At 41.1% G+C, this 14,371-nt stretch overlaps 1 protein-coding gene across 1 annotated transcript; it reads left to right on the top strand.

The window, feature by feature from the left end:
- Positions 1–1,099: 1,099 nt before the first annotated feature.
- On the top strand, positions 1,100–5,349 carry LOC310956487 (organic solute transporter subunit alpha-like; the record flags this gene model as incomplete). Its single annotated transcript, XM_083926718.1, has 8 exons — positions 1,100–1,175; positions 1,408–1,559; positions 1,731–1,804; positions 3,022–3,180; positions 3,319–3,430; positions 3,520–3,666; positions 4,990–5,095; positions 5,189–5,349. 8 exons carry the CDS (start codon positions 1,100–1,102, stop codon positions 5,347–5,349), a joined length of 987 nt encoding a protein of 328 aa, XP_083782844.1.
- Positions 5,350–14,371: the final 9,022 nt, after the last annotated feature.

Genomic DNA, 14,371 nt, shown 5'->3' with positions numbered 1-14,371 from the left:
AGTTCAAAGCACCGCTCTGCCTGTGCAGTAAGTACCATCTCATAGAGCTGACACCGCAGACTCTCTAGTCTTGTTACATCGGAAGGTCCCTGGAGCGCTGTCCTGTGGGGTCACCAAGAAAAAAAAAATGTCTCTGTCACATTTGCTACGTTAAATAAAATTCATTGGTGGATATTCCATCCTCAGACAATTGTAGGAGAGACGCAGAATGAGAAACGTGGAACAATATAATCTCTCAGTTCTCAAAGAGAGAATGGCAGAGATAGTTGTGTCAGGAGAGTTTCAAGATCATTAAAGTTAGTGCTGACATGTTCAGGCAAGAGAACTTACTGACTTTTTTCAGGAACAGGAACATGACATGTGGGAGCTAGGGAAAGGTGAAAGACCTCAGTGCCATTCACCTCCATAACAATTCAACGGACAAAGTTGTAAGCCTCAACACTTAGCTTTACTTTGAAAAAATGGGGGGAGAAGTGGGGGACATAATGTGACATATTAATGACATACTAATATATAGAAAACAATATGTAATTTGATTCAGAATAGCTTGAATTGTAATTGTGAAAATAATATAATACAATATAATTATATAGCACCTTTCACAACAGGGTTGCAAAGAGCTTCACACAGTAATACATAAAATACATTTTTCCTCTTAGCTTGAATGGAATTCCTTTATCTTTTTATGTCTTTTTATATTTATGAGAAAGGAAACACACCCTGTCAAAGTTCATCTCTCCTGACACACTCAAATGCTCTCACCCTTTTCACTAAAACTCTGACCTTTGTTATTTTAATTACTGTGACTTAGATCTGTGAATTAATGAGTGACATTTACGTGTCACTCATAAACTGTCGTCCCACCTTCAGTCCTTAAGTCACCTAAAGGATAAGGTACACTTGCTGTTGAATCTGCTACGAACGGCAAACCCTGCAACTTAAAAGGAAATAGATTACTTAAACAGACCTTGTTATTTCACAACGGATCCGGTTTTACTGAAGTCATTTTTCCAACGAGTTCAATTTAAAGACTTTTTTTTTTTAAAGCGTTATTATATAAGCCTATTCTTGAAATCTTCAAGAGGAATATCTGAACACCATGGAGGAAACTCTCAACAGCACCATTGATCCAGCTTGTTTACAAGAGCCCCCGCTGGCTATGGATGTGATAAAGCGTAAGTGAGCCATGTTATCATTCCAGCTCGCTGATAATGTTTCCTTATCAACAAGTCTGAGTTAATGACTTCACTCAACAGTGTCACTGCTGAATGTAACGATATGATAGTGATTTCTTCTTTTATTTTCCTCTGTTCCAAAATATAAATGTCCATATATATAAACACTCACACACAAAATGTATACTGAAGTATGAAATAATACCTCGATCCCCTTTTTGTTTTAAATCAGAGCTAGATAGGTTTGAATTGTGCCTGTACTCCGTGCTGACCTTCATGTCCTGCGTCTCCCTGCTCATCTACCTGGAGCTGTGCGTCTATATTTATAAAAAACTACCCTATCCCAAGAAGACGACCCTCATTTGGATAAGTGGTGCAGCACCGGTAAGCATTCGGCCTGTTTTGATGCTATAATATTACTGCTAATTCTAAAACCAATAGGAAAATAATCATTATTAACCACTTAATTGGGAAATAAGTATCAAGAACTTGGTCTAGGCCTTTTGTTAGTACAATGTCAAATCAAAATGTATGCACATAATCGTATTGTTTCAGGTCATTGCCACCATGTCTTGTTTTGGGATGTGGATCCCAAGGGCAGTCATGTTCACTGACATGACGTCTAACTGGTACGTTTTCTCATTCACTTAATTATTTTCTCACTCTTTCTTTCATTGATACTTCTAAAAAGCTGAAATATGATATTAAATCTGACATAAATAGGGATGATCTCTCTTACGTGCACTTCCTTTTCTTCTTTAAACGTTAAAAACTAGCAGTGAGCAGCATTTGTCTGTTATCAGATAGCTGTGACCGGTAGCTAGATCTCACTTTGTCGTGAGCTCAACACAACCGTTATCTTGTTTGACATATCAGCCTTCAGGTTATAACAGACACCCATATCTTATTTTATTATATTTCCTTCCTAGTTATATTTAGCTCAAGTAGCTCACCTTTGTTCCTGTGGAAAAACCAGGCTGTCATTGCAAATATTGTGAACTAAATGCAAATTCTGGAAAATATAATGAATAAATCCTTACTTTTTCTGAGTAATTTGGTATTTTAAGTTTCCATGCAAAAGTCCTGTTTTATACATAATAATACACTGCCCCCATGCATTATCACTGTAAGCCACGACACCTTGTTTTTATAAATACTAAGTGAATTATTAAACTAAAAGACCACATCTCCAACCAGCGTGCTCAACTTAAATAAAAAGTACAGGAAATCTTCAGAGGCTTTCGCCGCCCTGCATTTTATGTGCTTTCTGATTTATCGGAGTTATGTACAGTACATTCACTAAAGCGTGTGTAACAGCTGGGTCATAATCCATTAGAAGGGCTATTATGGATTTGTCCTCACGTGTCAAGAGTTGGTTCCCGAACCTTTTTAACCATAAAATTAAAGGACTTTCTTGGCCCAATTCTCTCAAATTCAAGGACCCAACACGTTATGTCTGGGACACTGAACGTGACTAATTACTGCTACAACATGAGGTTTTTTATGAGAACTAGCAGACTTTACAGAAGATCACAAACAATTAAAGGGAGAGACTTTCTGTGTTACAGTGATGGAAAACTATGTGGGCTCTTGTCTTCTACAACACAGCACAGCAAAACAATATTTAGCGGATTTCTATTCTAGCACAAAATCTATAATTTAAATACTTTTCAAAAACTTTCAAGGCATTGTTAGCATGGCACCATGTTTGATGCAATAAATACCCGAAAAATGTATTTGTCATTTTGCTCCTTTGCTGAAAAAAAAACATTTAACATGACATTATACTGTGAGCTCGGTACACCAGAGGAATTTTTGAAGGATTACATGTGTGCTCTCTGTGTAGTTATTTTGCAGTCGTGGTGTATAAGGTCTTGGTTCTGATGATCGAGGAGTTGGGGGGCAGCAGTGCTTTTCTGAAGCGGTTTTCTGGTAAAACCTTTAAGATCACAACAGGACCCTGCTGCTGCTGCTGCCTCTGTTTACCCCGGGTGCCCATGTCACGGTATTTTACCTGTTTATACACAGTCTGGGTTTAACTGTTCTAACTGAATCCGGGTTCTATTGAGAGTCAGTATACACTGTTTTACTGCACATTGTCTAATCATTGTGCACATTTCTAACATGGATCTTGGTCATTCAGGCGATTGTTATTCTTCCTGAAGTTGGGAGCTCTTCAGTATGCAATCCTAAAGACAGTGCTCTCTGTTCTCGCTATAGTATTGTGGACAAACGGCAACTTTGATCTCGCTGATGTAAGTTTTTGAAATGCCACACATCTGATTTTACTGAAAATTAAATGAACATGACTTGAAATTGAAACATTTCTTTGCTTCTTTTTCAGTTAGAGATCACTGGCACAGCCATTTGGATTAACCCATTCATTGGCGTTCTCACCATCATCTCCCTGTGGCCTGTTGCCATCATCTTTATGAACATTAACAGCTTTCTTCGCACCCTCAATATGGTACCCAAGTATGCCATCTACCAGGTGAGTCAATACAAGCAATATCATATGCTACAGTATCAGTTGCAATCTCAAAAAGGTTATTACATTTATCTCTTTTATATTTTTTAATTTGCACTTTTCTCAAGTTTCTTACAATGGCTGATAAAGGTGAGAGTAAGAGCCTGTGTGTTCCTATAGAAGGCTGCAGGGATGACGTATTTTTGTGGGTCAGCCTGGAAGTTGGCATTGCTAGGCCTGTTGCAATAAGCAATAAATCCATTAATGGCAGTATAACTTTTAATGAGCTTGATAACTTTGCCAGCCGTGATCATGTCCATCTTTCCGTTTTCCTCTTTTATAAAGAGATTGGAGGACAAGAATTTTCACTCCGGTGCATCTGTTTCCTCTGGCCCATTGCTTCCTAAGCGTAATCAGGAGTTAACCCTCGTCTTGTCTCGTGTGAGTCACTTGTAATTCGCACGGTCTCTGTGTGGGGAGGTGGACCCCTGGCGTTACCCAGAGTGCAGCAGGAGAGCCCTGTGAGGAGCAGGTTAGAGGACACGCTAGTTGAGATTTGGAGGTATAAAAACAAGGATGAAGTTGGTTTCAAAGCCGAATGCCACAGCTGCCGTGCGGGACCCCTGAACCACTTCATCTGAGTGAGCCGGAGTGTCGCATTTATTGTAAAACAGCATCAGAGTCCATTTTATTTATTGTTTTTGTTTGTTTTGTTTATTCATTTTGGATATTACAATGTCTTTGAATTCTAGTGTTATATATTCTTTAGAAATTAACATTTATTGATCTTTGAAAGGGTGTACTAGAATTATTATTATCATTATATCAGTTGAAAATGGTCTCAAAACGGAAATATTATCGCTTCTCACAATAATTTCTGGGACAATTTATCGCCCAGCAAAATTTGTTATTGTGACAGGCCTAAGCATCGCCCTCGACAAAAAAAACAACAAGATTTTGGATTATTGCAGAAAATAAGCTCTGGGGCAAAAAAAGTATATCTAACAATTTGTTCAGCAAGATAATTTTAAACACCAGTTTTTGTAAAGTAAAAACTTTATGTTCTAAGGCTACAAACAAACTAGACGGTCGCACGCGCTACACCACCACCACTAGCTTCCGACTATCTTCGCTGGTACAGCGCAATGATGTTTGTAGTCTCAATGAGCCACTTCTTAGCAACTGCCTTTTCAAAGTCACGTACAAGCTTCAAAGTCACTGAGGTATTTACTGACATATTTTATGTTGTAGAAGAAAACATGAAAATCGCTTATGCATGTGCTAACATGACCTTACACAGACCTTATACCAGGCATCTAACCAAAAACCCATTGTTTTTTTCCATAGCTAATACTTGTATTGAGTCAGCTGCAGACATCCATCATTAACATCCTGGCCTTGGATGGGACCATCGCCTGCTCCCCTCCCTTCTCTTCTCAAGCTCGTGGCTCCAGTAAGAAATGTCTCTGAATTTTCGCTGCTCACTTGTGAGGTGAAACAATTCATTTGAAACCCTGATTTCTTTCTCTCTCTTTCTGTCCTGCAGTGCTAAGTCAACAGATGATGATCATGGAGATGTTTATCATCACTCTGATCAATCGGTTTTTGTATCATCGCACATATGACCCACTTCCCTCTGAGTCACTTGACAATGAGCACAACGGTGAAGTCGCCCGGCAAGCTGCTCTCCTGGAGCATGACGTCTAAAAAAGGAGACGTGATGAAAGATTGGAAGTCGGCTCTGCTCATCTAAGTTAAGAGTTCATAAAACAACCAAACCTGAGTCATCTTACATTAACATTTTTACCTCATTGTTTCACTCACATGTAAGGGGAGAGAACATCACTACTCCGGTGACTTTCAAGTCTTAATTCTTTGTATTTTTCACAAAGCACTCACTGATATTTTTAAATATCTGCATTCAGCCTTAAAGGGTTGGTTCACTAGACGTACTACTCTCTCCCCTAGAAATAGTCCCCCTAAAGATTGTCCACAGTGAGGTGTGTGGGTTACCCAGAGTGAATACTGTAGGACAATGGTTCTGGAAAGAGATGTTGGCTGTTAAATTGTTGACATGTTTTTCATGTTTTCATTTTTTTCCCATTTTGTAATAAACTGCCCCTTTAAAGGAATATTTTGTTATGTTTGATTGATACCACTCTCCTGTCTGTAGAGTAAATATGAAGCTACTACCAGCTAGCTTAACTTGGCATAAAGACTGTAAAAGAGGAAACTAGTCTGTCATTGTGCCCAGAAATCCTCCTACTAGTTAACATTTTATATGTGTTTGTTTAATCCATTGGTTTTACAAGGGGTTATTTGTAGAATTTTATTTTTACTGTGCACAGTGACTTCCTAGAGTCTTACTCTCATATGGCAGCAACCCCTGGGGCTAAAAAAATGAAGCTAATGGGAAAGTACCAAATACTGCAGTTCCTCGAATGGCCACTTGAGGCTGTCTCCAAAAGGTACAGAAACAGTTTTGGTCTCTATAGCTTATTCCCTTGTAAATGACAACTGTATGGGAGTGACATCACAGAAATGTCATATTTTATGTATTATGGTGTTATACGATATTTACCATACACATATGACAGTGGCATCAATCTTCTCATCTAAATATGCATTGCCCACAAACAATTACTTACACAGACAATTACTTTACTAGTTTCATACTGTAAAAAACAAAGTGGATGAAAGGTTGGAAATTGAAAAAGTGGTCGTTTGGATTGTGCAGGTTTATGAATATGTGCGGAAGAGCAACATTTTTACATTTGTCTCGAGAACAGTAAATAACAGCACCTATTTATTTGTGTTAACATGTGTGTCTGTGTGACACAGATAGATAGATAGATAGATAGATAGATAGATAGATAGATAGATAGATAGATAGATAGATAGATAGATAGATAGATAGATAGATAGATAGATAGATAGATAGATAGATAGATAGATAGATAGATAGATAGATAGATAGATAGATAGATAGATAGATAGATAGATAGATAGATAGATAGATAGATAGATAGATAGATAGATAGATAGATAGATAGATAGAGCTAGAGAGAGAGAGAGAGAGAGAGAAGCACTATAGTCATCACAATAATGGTGACTTTAGTGTATTTTCTTTGTACTATTATGTATGTGTGTACTCATTACAGTGCCCAGGTTGCATGCATTTACTTACAGTATACTGAGAATATTTAAGCACTTAAACATAATACATTTTTGTATAATTACTGAGCAGCATGAATCGGGGCATATTTGTAACACTGTACATTTTTAATTTTGTTTCAGTAATTGTAGAAATATTTAATTAAGGAAACTTAACTTTTGTTCTTTTTCCTCTGTAACGTACCAGTGTGTGACTCTACCCACAGCCTGGGAAAACAGCCAGATTTGTTCAAAGATTGCTGACCCACTTACTCGGATTTATTTGGGACAGGGCATGCATGTGGATGAGACGGCAGCTTTATTTTTAGACTGAGTGTACACTTCACTGCCGTCTACAACCAAACTGCAGCACATGTTGTTTTTTAACCAACCACAAGAGGCCATGCTTGTTCCACCCAAACCAGCAGTCTCCCGTCAAGTCACATGATTCTTTATTCTATATCTATTGTATTTATTTTGTACAGCTATACTTTAAAACAATATATACAGACATAGTTTTACAGTGCCTTGGTTTAAAAAGAGCAATTAAAGTAATTTCTGTTTGCTTGGCACAAATGCTGTAATATTGATTAAACAGACTTAAAACTTTAAACTAGCTGCACATGACTTTCTAGGTCTTTACTAAATTTAATTGAATGTATCAAGTAATTTGCAAAAAAGGTGTTTTGTCAAATCAATACCTTGAAGTGTGAAAATAAATAATGGCTTAAGCACTGTGTTGTTTAAAGGATTTGTCATATTTTACTAAATGCTAGAATTCAAGGCAAGGCTAAAATTAATTCCGAAAATGAATATTTGGATACAAAAATATTGAAAAAACAAACGGTAAGTGAAGAGTTATATTAACGCTGCCATTAATTAAAAGTATGTAATCATCAGTGGCTTTATTGTCTTCAGGACTGCTGTTGACTCTGTTATGGTCGGTAAAAGGTCATACCCTCCCACACGATTTATCGCTTTTAATGAAATTTCACACTAAAACATCAACAGTAACACGTCACATGTGGTATTACAGTTTTTATGTTCTATCATATGTGTTGAAACTATGCTTTTTGAAGAAATATGCAGCATAATGGATAGCTTGAAATATTGTACACATACACACATAGACTATAGGCCAGTGTCTATAAAAGTGCTAACATTTTATGAGTGTAAAACAGACTTGGGTGAGTTACTGTAGGTTGCTGTGACATTTAGAATAAAAGCAAATCTGTTCCATTAAAAGATTATTAGGCTGTATATAGAGGTACACTGCATTAATCTGGATGAGATGTTTATATAAAGCCAGATCATTTGGAATTGAAAATTTGGCCCTATTAATGGAGTATTTGTCTTTGCTGTTATGTAAACAGAGTCATCAGACAGAGAGGAAGAGAGAGAGAGGAAGGGAAAGCTGTGTTCAGGGTGGGTTGATGACAGCCCCTGGCTCTGCATTGCTGACGAAAGCTGCTTAGCTCCTCAGTTGCTATGGCAACCGGGGAGAGCAGCCAGACATAAAACGAGGCAAATGGGAGGGGCTTTCAAGGGAGAAGTAGAGGAGAAAGGGCTGGATGGGAAAGAGACAGAGGGAGGGATACGGACAACTGATAAAGAAACACACTGAGAGCGACGGAGGTAAAGCAAGGCTACAGACGGAGACAGAGACAAGGTCTGGATATAAATGTTCACTCCACTGGCTGGGGAATAAAAACTGCAGCAAGTGACTGGATGATACAGAGTAAGGGGGAAACATAGAGAAGATGGATGTACAAACGGAAAACATGGACCCCCCGCCTTGTGAATCCCAGGCTAGTGGAAAAATCAGAAAAGGATTCAAGCTGTTTGGCAAACGCAAGCCAGGTAACATATTTTCTATTCGAAGCAAAGGGGATGGAAACAACAAGTCACCTGTTATCAGGAGCAAAACCATAGATGGATTATCTGAGAGCACTTCACCAGATTCAGAGCAGGAGCCGGACAAGGAAAAGGCACAGGGGGTGAGTCAAGGAGAGAGGGAGCAGGCAGAGGAGGAGCAGCTCGGTGAAGATGGCGTTCTGGCTGCTTCTCGCGCCTCCATTTCTTCAACCAGCTCAGCCAAGTCTCTCAGCTTCCTGTCGTTGCTGAGGGGTGGCCGGAGAGGAGTGGGGGACCGCAGAGTCCAAACCGTGTCACAGCCAGTGAGTCGGCAACGTCGTGGGCTGAAGGGTCTTTTTGGCAATGTTAAGTTCCGATCGAAAGATAAAGAGGAGAAGGAGGAAGTCCCCCCGAGCCCACTTCTCATGTCGTCCCGTGCCAACAGTGTTGAAATCATCAAAGAGGACCTCACCCTCACCCCCAAATCCCATCCTCGCTCTCTGGACAGCCCAGATACTAAGAGCATTGAGGCTGACAAGAATTCAACAACACAGGACAGTACGGCCACGTCCCCATCAGAGACCATAATACCCCAGGTGATGGTGGGTGATGTGAGTAAAAATAACGAGCATGTGCCGCCTTTACCCAAATCTGAACCACCATTGGTACCTGGTGATAACAGCCTGAGCTGCTTGCTGGCAGACATCTCTTCTCTTCTGACCTTTGACTCAATCTCAGGGGGTGGAGACTTCATGGCTGACGTGGAGGCAGAGTGGGGAAAAGCCAGCAGTCCCGTCAATGCTATAGCGAGTGAAGTCACGCCATCATCTGCATCTCTCTTCTCCAAACCCATCATCTCATCCCCACTGACCTCCACCTCTGTCTGCACTGCTGCTACGGCAAAACCCTCTCCTGTAGCGGTCCCCGCCTCCGCGCAATCCTTTACTCCTCTGACAAAGATGTCGACCTCTTCTCCCATTGCCAAACCAAGCTCCATCATCACAACGTTTACCAAATCTTCCACTCCGACTACTCACTCTGTCAAATTTAGCTCGGACTCTACTTCAGGCTCTGACCCTTCTGCCAGCATAACAATTAAATCAACTCCTACTCCCGTTGCAACAAAACCCTCAACCACACCTGTAACGCTAACAAGTTTTTCTGCTCCAATGTCTCCCCCCTCGATGACAATTAAATCTACACTGAGCCCTTCCTCTAAGACTACCACAGCTCCACCGAACACTCCAGCCACTGTAGTCAAAGCTCCCTCAATTAGCCCAACTCTAACTTGTACATCTAGAAAATTGGCTTCAGCGATTGCAGCACCTTCTCAAATGATTGCCCCAGTAAGTAAACCTATCTCTGTAGCTACTCCAACTCCTGTGTCAGCAACACCTCCACCTGTAACCCATAGCCCTCCCACCCCTATTACTTTTACCCAACCGCCACCTGCTATTTTGGATCCAGCTCACGGTTTGATATTGGAAATTTCCTCTTCCTACAAACCATCTCTAAGTTCAGCTGCAGGAGAATTTAAAACCCCAGTGATCGCATCACTGGCTTGTGCTGTTACGACATACTCTTCTCCTGTGCCGGTTATCCCCTCCAAGATGACAACGGTTCCCACGTCAACCACAACCTCAGACTCAGTATTCGCAGGCCTTTCCAAACCTACAATCACCTCTAGCCCAATGGACTTAAAGAAGACCCCTTCCTCCCATGTAAGTGTCCCATATATTTATCCTTCCTCTACCCCGACTGCCACAGCTAGAGCCCAACCCAGCCCTGCATCTGTCCAAACTCCATCAACAACTTCTTTAGATAAGATTCCTCCCACTCCCACAACTAAACCCACTCCAGCACCAGTCTCTTTAGATAAGATGCCCCCTGCTCCCACACCGACCCCAACCCCTGCCACTCATGCTGTAGTTTCTACAGCATCCCCAACACCTCCTCCTCCAGGTCAGATGTCAGTCTCTCAATTTAAAGCCCCTCCTGCTCCTGTTCAAACCCACATTTCTGTATCTAAACCTCCTCCTGTTTCTGCGCAGATCCCGATTTCTGTATCTAAACCTCCTCCTGTTCCTGCGCAGATCCCAATTTCTGTATCTAAACCTCCTCCTGTTCCTGCGCAGATCCCAATTTCTGTATCTAAACCTCCTCCTGTTCCTGCGCAGATCCCAATTTCTGTATCTAAACCTCCTCCTGTTCCTGCTCAGATCCCAATTTCTGTGTCTAAAGATTTGCCTACTCCTGCTCAAATTCATGATTCTCAATCTAAAGCCCCTCCTGCCCCTGCTCCGATCCCTGCCCCTGCTCCGGTCTCTGCCCCTGCTCAGATCCCAGTTTCTGTATCTAAAGCCCCCCATGCCCCTGCTCAGATCCCAGTTTCTGTATCTACTGACCTTTCTGCCCCTGTTCGTATTCCAGTTTCTGTATCTAAAGATCCTCCTGCTGAGATCACAGTTTCTCAATCTAAAGTCCCTCCTGCACCAACCCCTGCCCCCTGCCCTGTCACTTCTCTTCCTTCTACCCCTGCACCTTGGCTGAGTGAGGCCCCGGCCTCTGCTAAGATGAAAGTAAGCGGACAGACATCAGTCGTTGGGCAACTGACTAGTCCAAGTAGCACAGGTGCTCAGACCTTGTCATTTAAAACAGAAGAACTGCATAACGAGTCAGTAACGAGCCACCAGGGTCCGTCCAGAGAAAGGAGGATACCACAAGCAAAGGCATCAGGGCTTAGCAAAATACCTGTAGTGGGAGGGGGCAGAGCAGGCAAGCTACCTGTCCGTGAGAGTCAACATGTTGATGATGAAGCAAGGAGAGACCCACCTACTCCTGTACTAGAAGAAGAGAGGCCCCATTTCAACTCACATGATGAGGGGAGCAAAGATAAAATCAGTGATGTTGACGCTTATGTGCCCACCTCGAAACACACCCAGGAGGAGAGTCAGCAGCTTCCCCAGCCCAAAGTCCTCACCAGTTTACCGCGTGACTCAAAGATCCCTGTGAAGCACGGCGCACACACTGCCTCCCAGATCCCTCAAGCTAAAGAGCCCTCTCGCACCAAGATACCCGTGTCCAAGGTTCCTGTCCGTAGGGTTGGTAATAAACCTGCAGCTGGCAACACCCAGATAAGAAAATAAAGCAATGGACCGAATCAATCAACGGTACAGATTATGGCTTTGACTGCAATTTTCTTTTTCAATATAACTACATGACCACCTTTTTTTCATATTTCTGGACTGTAATTCTTGGCTTCACAACACCATAAGTGACAGTAACAGAGTCAAGGAGGCAGACAGCACTCAAGCACAAAACATCTCCACAGGGAGCCGAAGCAACAAGCTTTGCTCTTTGGTGCTGAGCCAACTGGACATGCACTCAGGAAAGGTTCAGGGTTACACCTGAACACACAGCATCGGTAACTAAGGATAAGCAAGATAAAAGGTCTTCTGGGAACACACACACAACATGGGCGAGTGCCTTTTTAAGGGTGCTTTTTCCGACAGACTCTCAGAATTAATCTTTTCTACAGTACTTTTAACTTTTGTTACTCCCACTTTTTTAGGAACGGTCAAAACCTTTTACATCTTTCTTTCCAGCCTGTCTCTTTGATAATAACCAGTCCCTTTACTTTTTATTTATGTCAGGAGAAGAACAGCAGGAGCTCTATAAATTAATGCAATGACCAAATTTACATTCCACACCTATCTCTGGATGTATGTAGCAGAAAACGTGCCATTAATTTTTTGCACAAGTCGTTGAACTGTACAGCGCCTGTGTCCGCCTGCTCATATGTAACATGATCAGATCTCACTGTGAACTATGGGAGAGACTGGTTTTGAGGGAGGGATTGAAATAGATGATGGACAGCAGCCATTATGAATGGCACTGTGGACGTTTGAACAAGACAGAGACAATGCTGAGATGAGATCTCTTGTACACTGGCACATCCTTGTCCTTATCCAACTTATACTCAGATGAGAACAATATTTCTGTGTATAGTCTCATCTCATCTATGTTGTTCTGTTTCCTATTTAATCAATAAAACAATATGAGTACTTTGCAAGATGACATCTGTTTAAGTTGTGAATTATATTCTGCATGTTTTCAATATTGTGGCAGTTTGCAGGCAGATAAGAAATGTGGGCACATATAAAATGATTTGTATCAAGTAGAAATACCCAATCTCTTGAGTTAAGTTCATGTGGAATGGAATTACGTAAGGGAAAAGTTAAAGAACAGAGTAAAGAGATATGACAAACATTTTATATTTGGTTTATAATCCCTCACCATCTTACTACAGCCTGGGCTCAGAGTGTCCTCATCAGACCATCATCCACACTCAAAGCTCACTGACCTGAAAAGCAAGCACATGAATGTCAGCAGTGCCCAGCAAATCAGCTGCAAGGGAAAATGCTTAACATGCATACCTTATTATCAGAAAAAGGGTTAGGGAATGTGTGTCATTTCTATTCTTAGTGTGAAATGCAGCCACTGAATGTGCTGCATAATGCCTGAGTGGGTAATTTGATTTGGACATTTACTATCAGGTTGATATCATTAAAGATGATGAAGAGCAAAATGCAGACAGTTACTTAGAAAAGGCTGTAGTGAACAAAAACAAAAAAAAAGTAGGAAAAACATGTTTGAAAAACAACTCTTAATAGCGACTAGTGTTGAAAATCAAACCTCAGGTTAAGGATTGGAAGCTTATCAGAGTCATGGGGTAATAAAGAGGAGTTTGGTGTTAGGAATAAGGCGTAAAGGACAAAGGGTGGATTTCTTACAAAAAAAGCAGCGCAGAGGGGACACAAAAAGACCTCTGTGTACTTCAGGAAGCCAAAGGCTGCAAGCTGAGAAAAGAGGACCATATTTGCCTGAGAAAAACACGAGGATCTCAAAACATCAGGTGCTGATAAAGACTGCAGAGGGTAAAACCGACGAAAAGAACAGCTTCCCCCTGAGGCTCTGACACAACACAGGATTGCTTCTTGATAACACCTGCAATTTGGGATTGAAAGGGTTCAAAAGTTGGTTTGAACAGCATATAGATTCATAATCACGCCTGTTATGAGGGCTCACATTGTGATACGGTGTGATCAAATATATCATGCTCTCCATTACAGGAAATTGCGGGTATGAATTTGCATCCTGTAGTTTTAAAAAGAGCAATCGGAAACAGCCGTATTCTGTGAATGCTGCCTTTTGTCAACATCCATTCACATGATTCTCCAGGAGTGTGTCTTTCATGCTTATAAGTGAAAGTGACAACAGCCTTGTGGTAAGTACAACAAGGGAACATGTTAGAATAAACTTCTACACAATATTGCATACGTGGCCTCAGACTACTACTGTTTATAGGTGGTTTGTGTGTCTTTAAGGCCAGCCCCTTGCCCCAAATATGCTACAAATATTTGTACAAGTACATCAACAATAACCAAGGCCACCCTGGCTTTCTATGATCTGCGTGTGTTTGTGTCTGTTTCTGCCTCTGGAGAGACGATGTGTCTCTTTCGACCCTAATTTAGCATGCTTCATTCTGTGTTTCCATGCCAACCCCACTAGGTCAACCAATGAAAGGCTGCAAATGCCTGGAGGAGGAGTTTAAAACATGAGTGCCTTAATGAGCACATTCAGTATACATGCTAATAATACTTCATACACCCTTTTAAATTAAGTTATTCATTTATAACAAAAGAGCAAAATAATGCTTCAC

The sequence above is a fragment of the Echiichthys vipera genome, assembly GCF_963691815.1.
Source record: "Echiichthys vipera genome assembly, chromosome: 14".
NCBI lineage: Eukaryota > Metazoa > Chordata > Actinopteri > Perciformes > Trachinidae > Echiichthys > Echiichthys vipera.
This window is presented reverse-complemented; position numbering and strand designations above follow the sequence as displayed.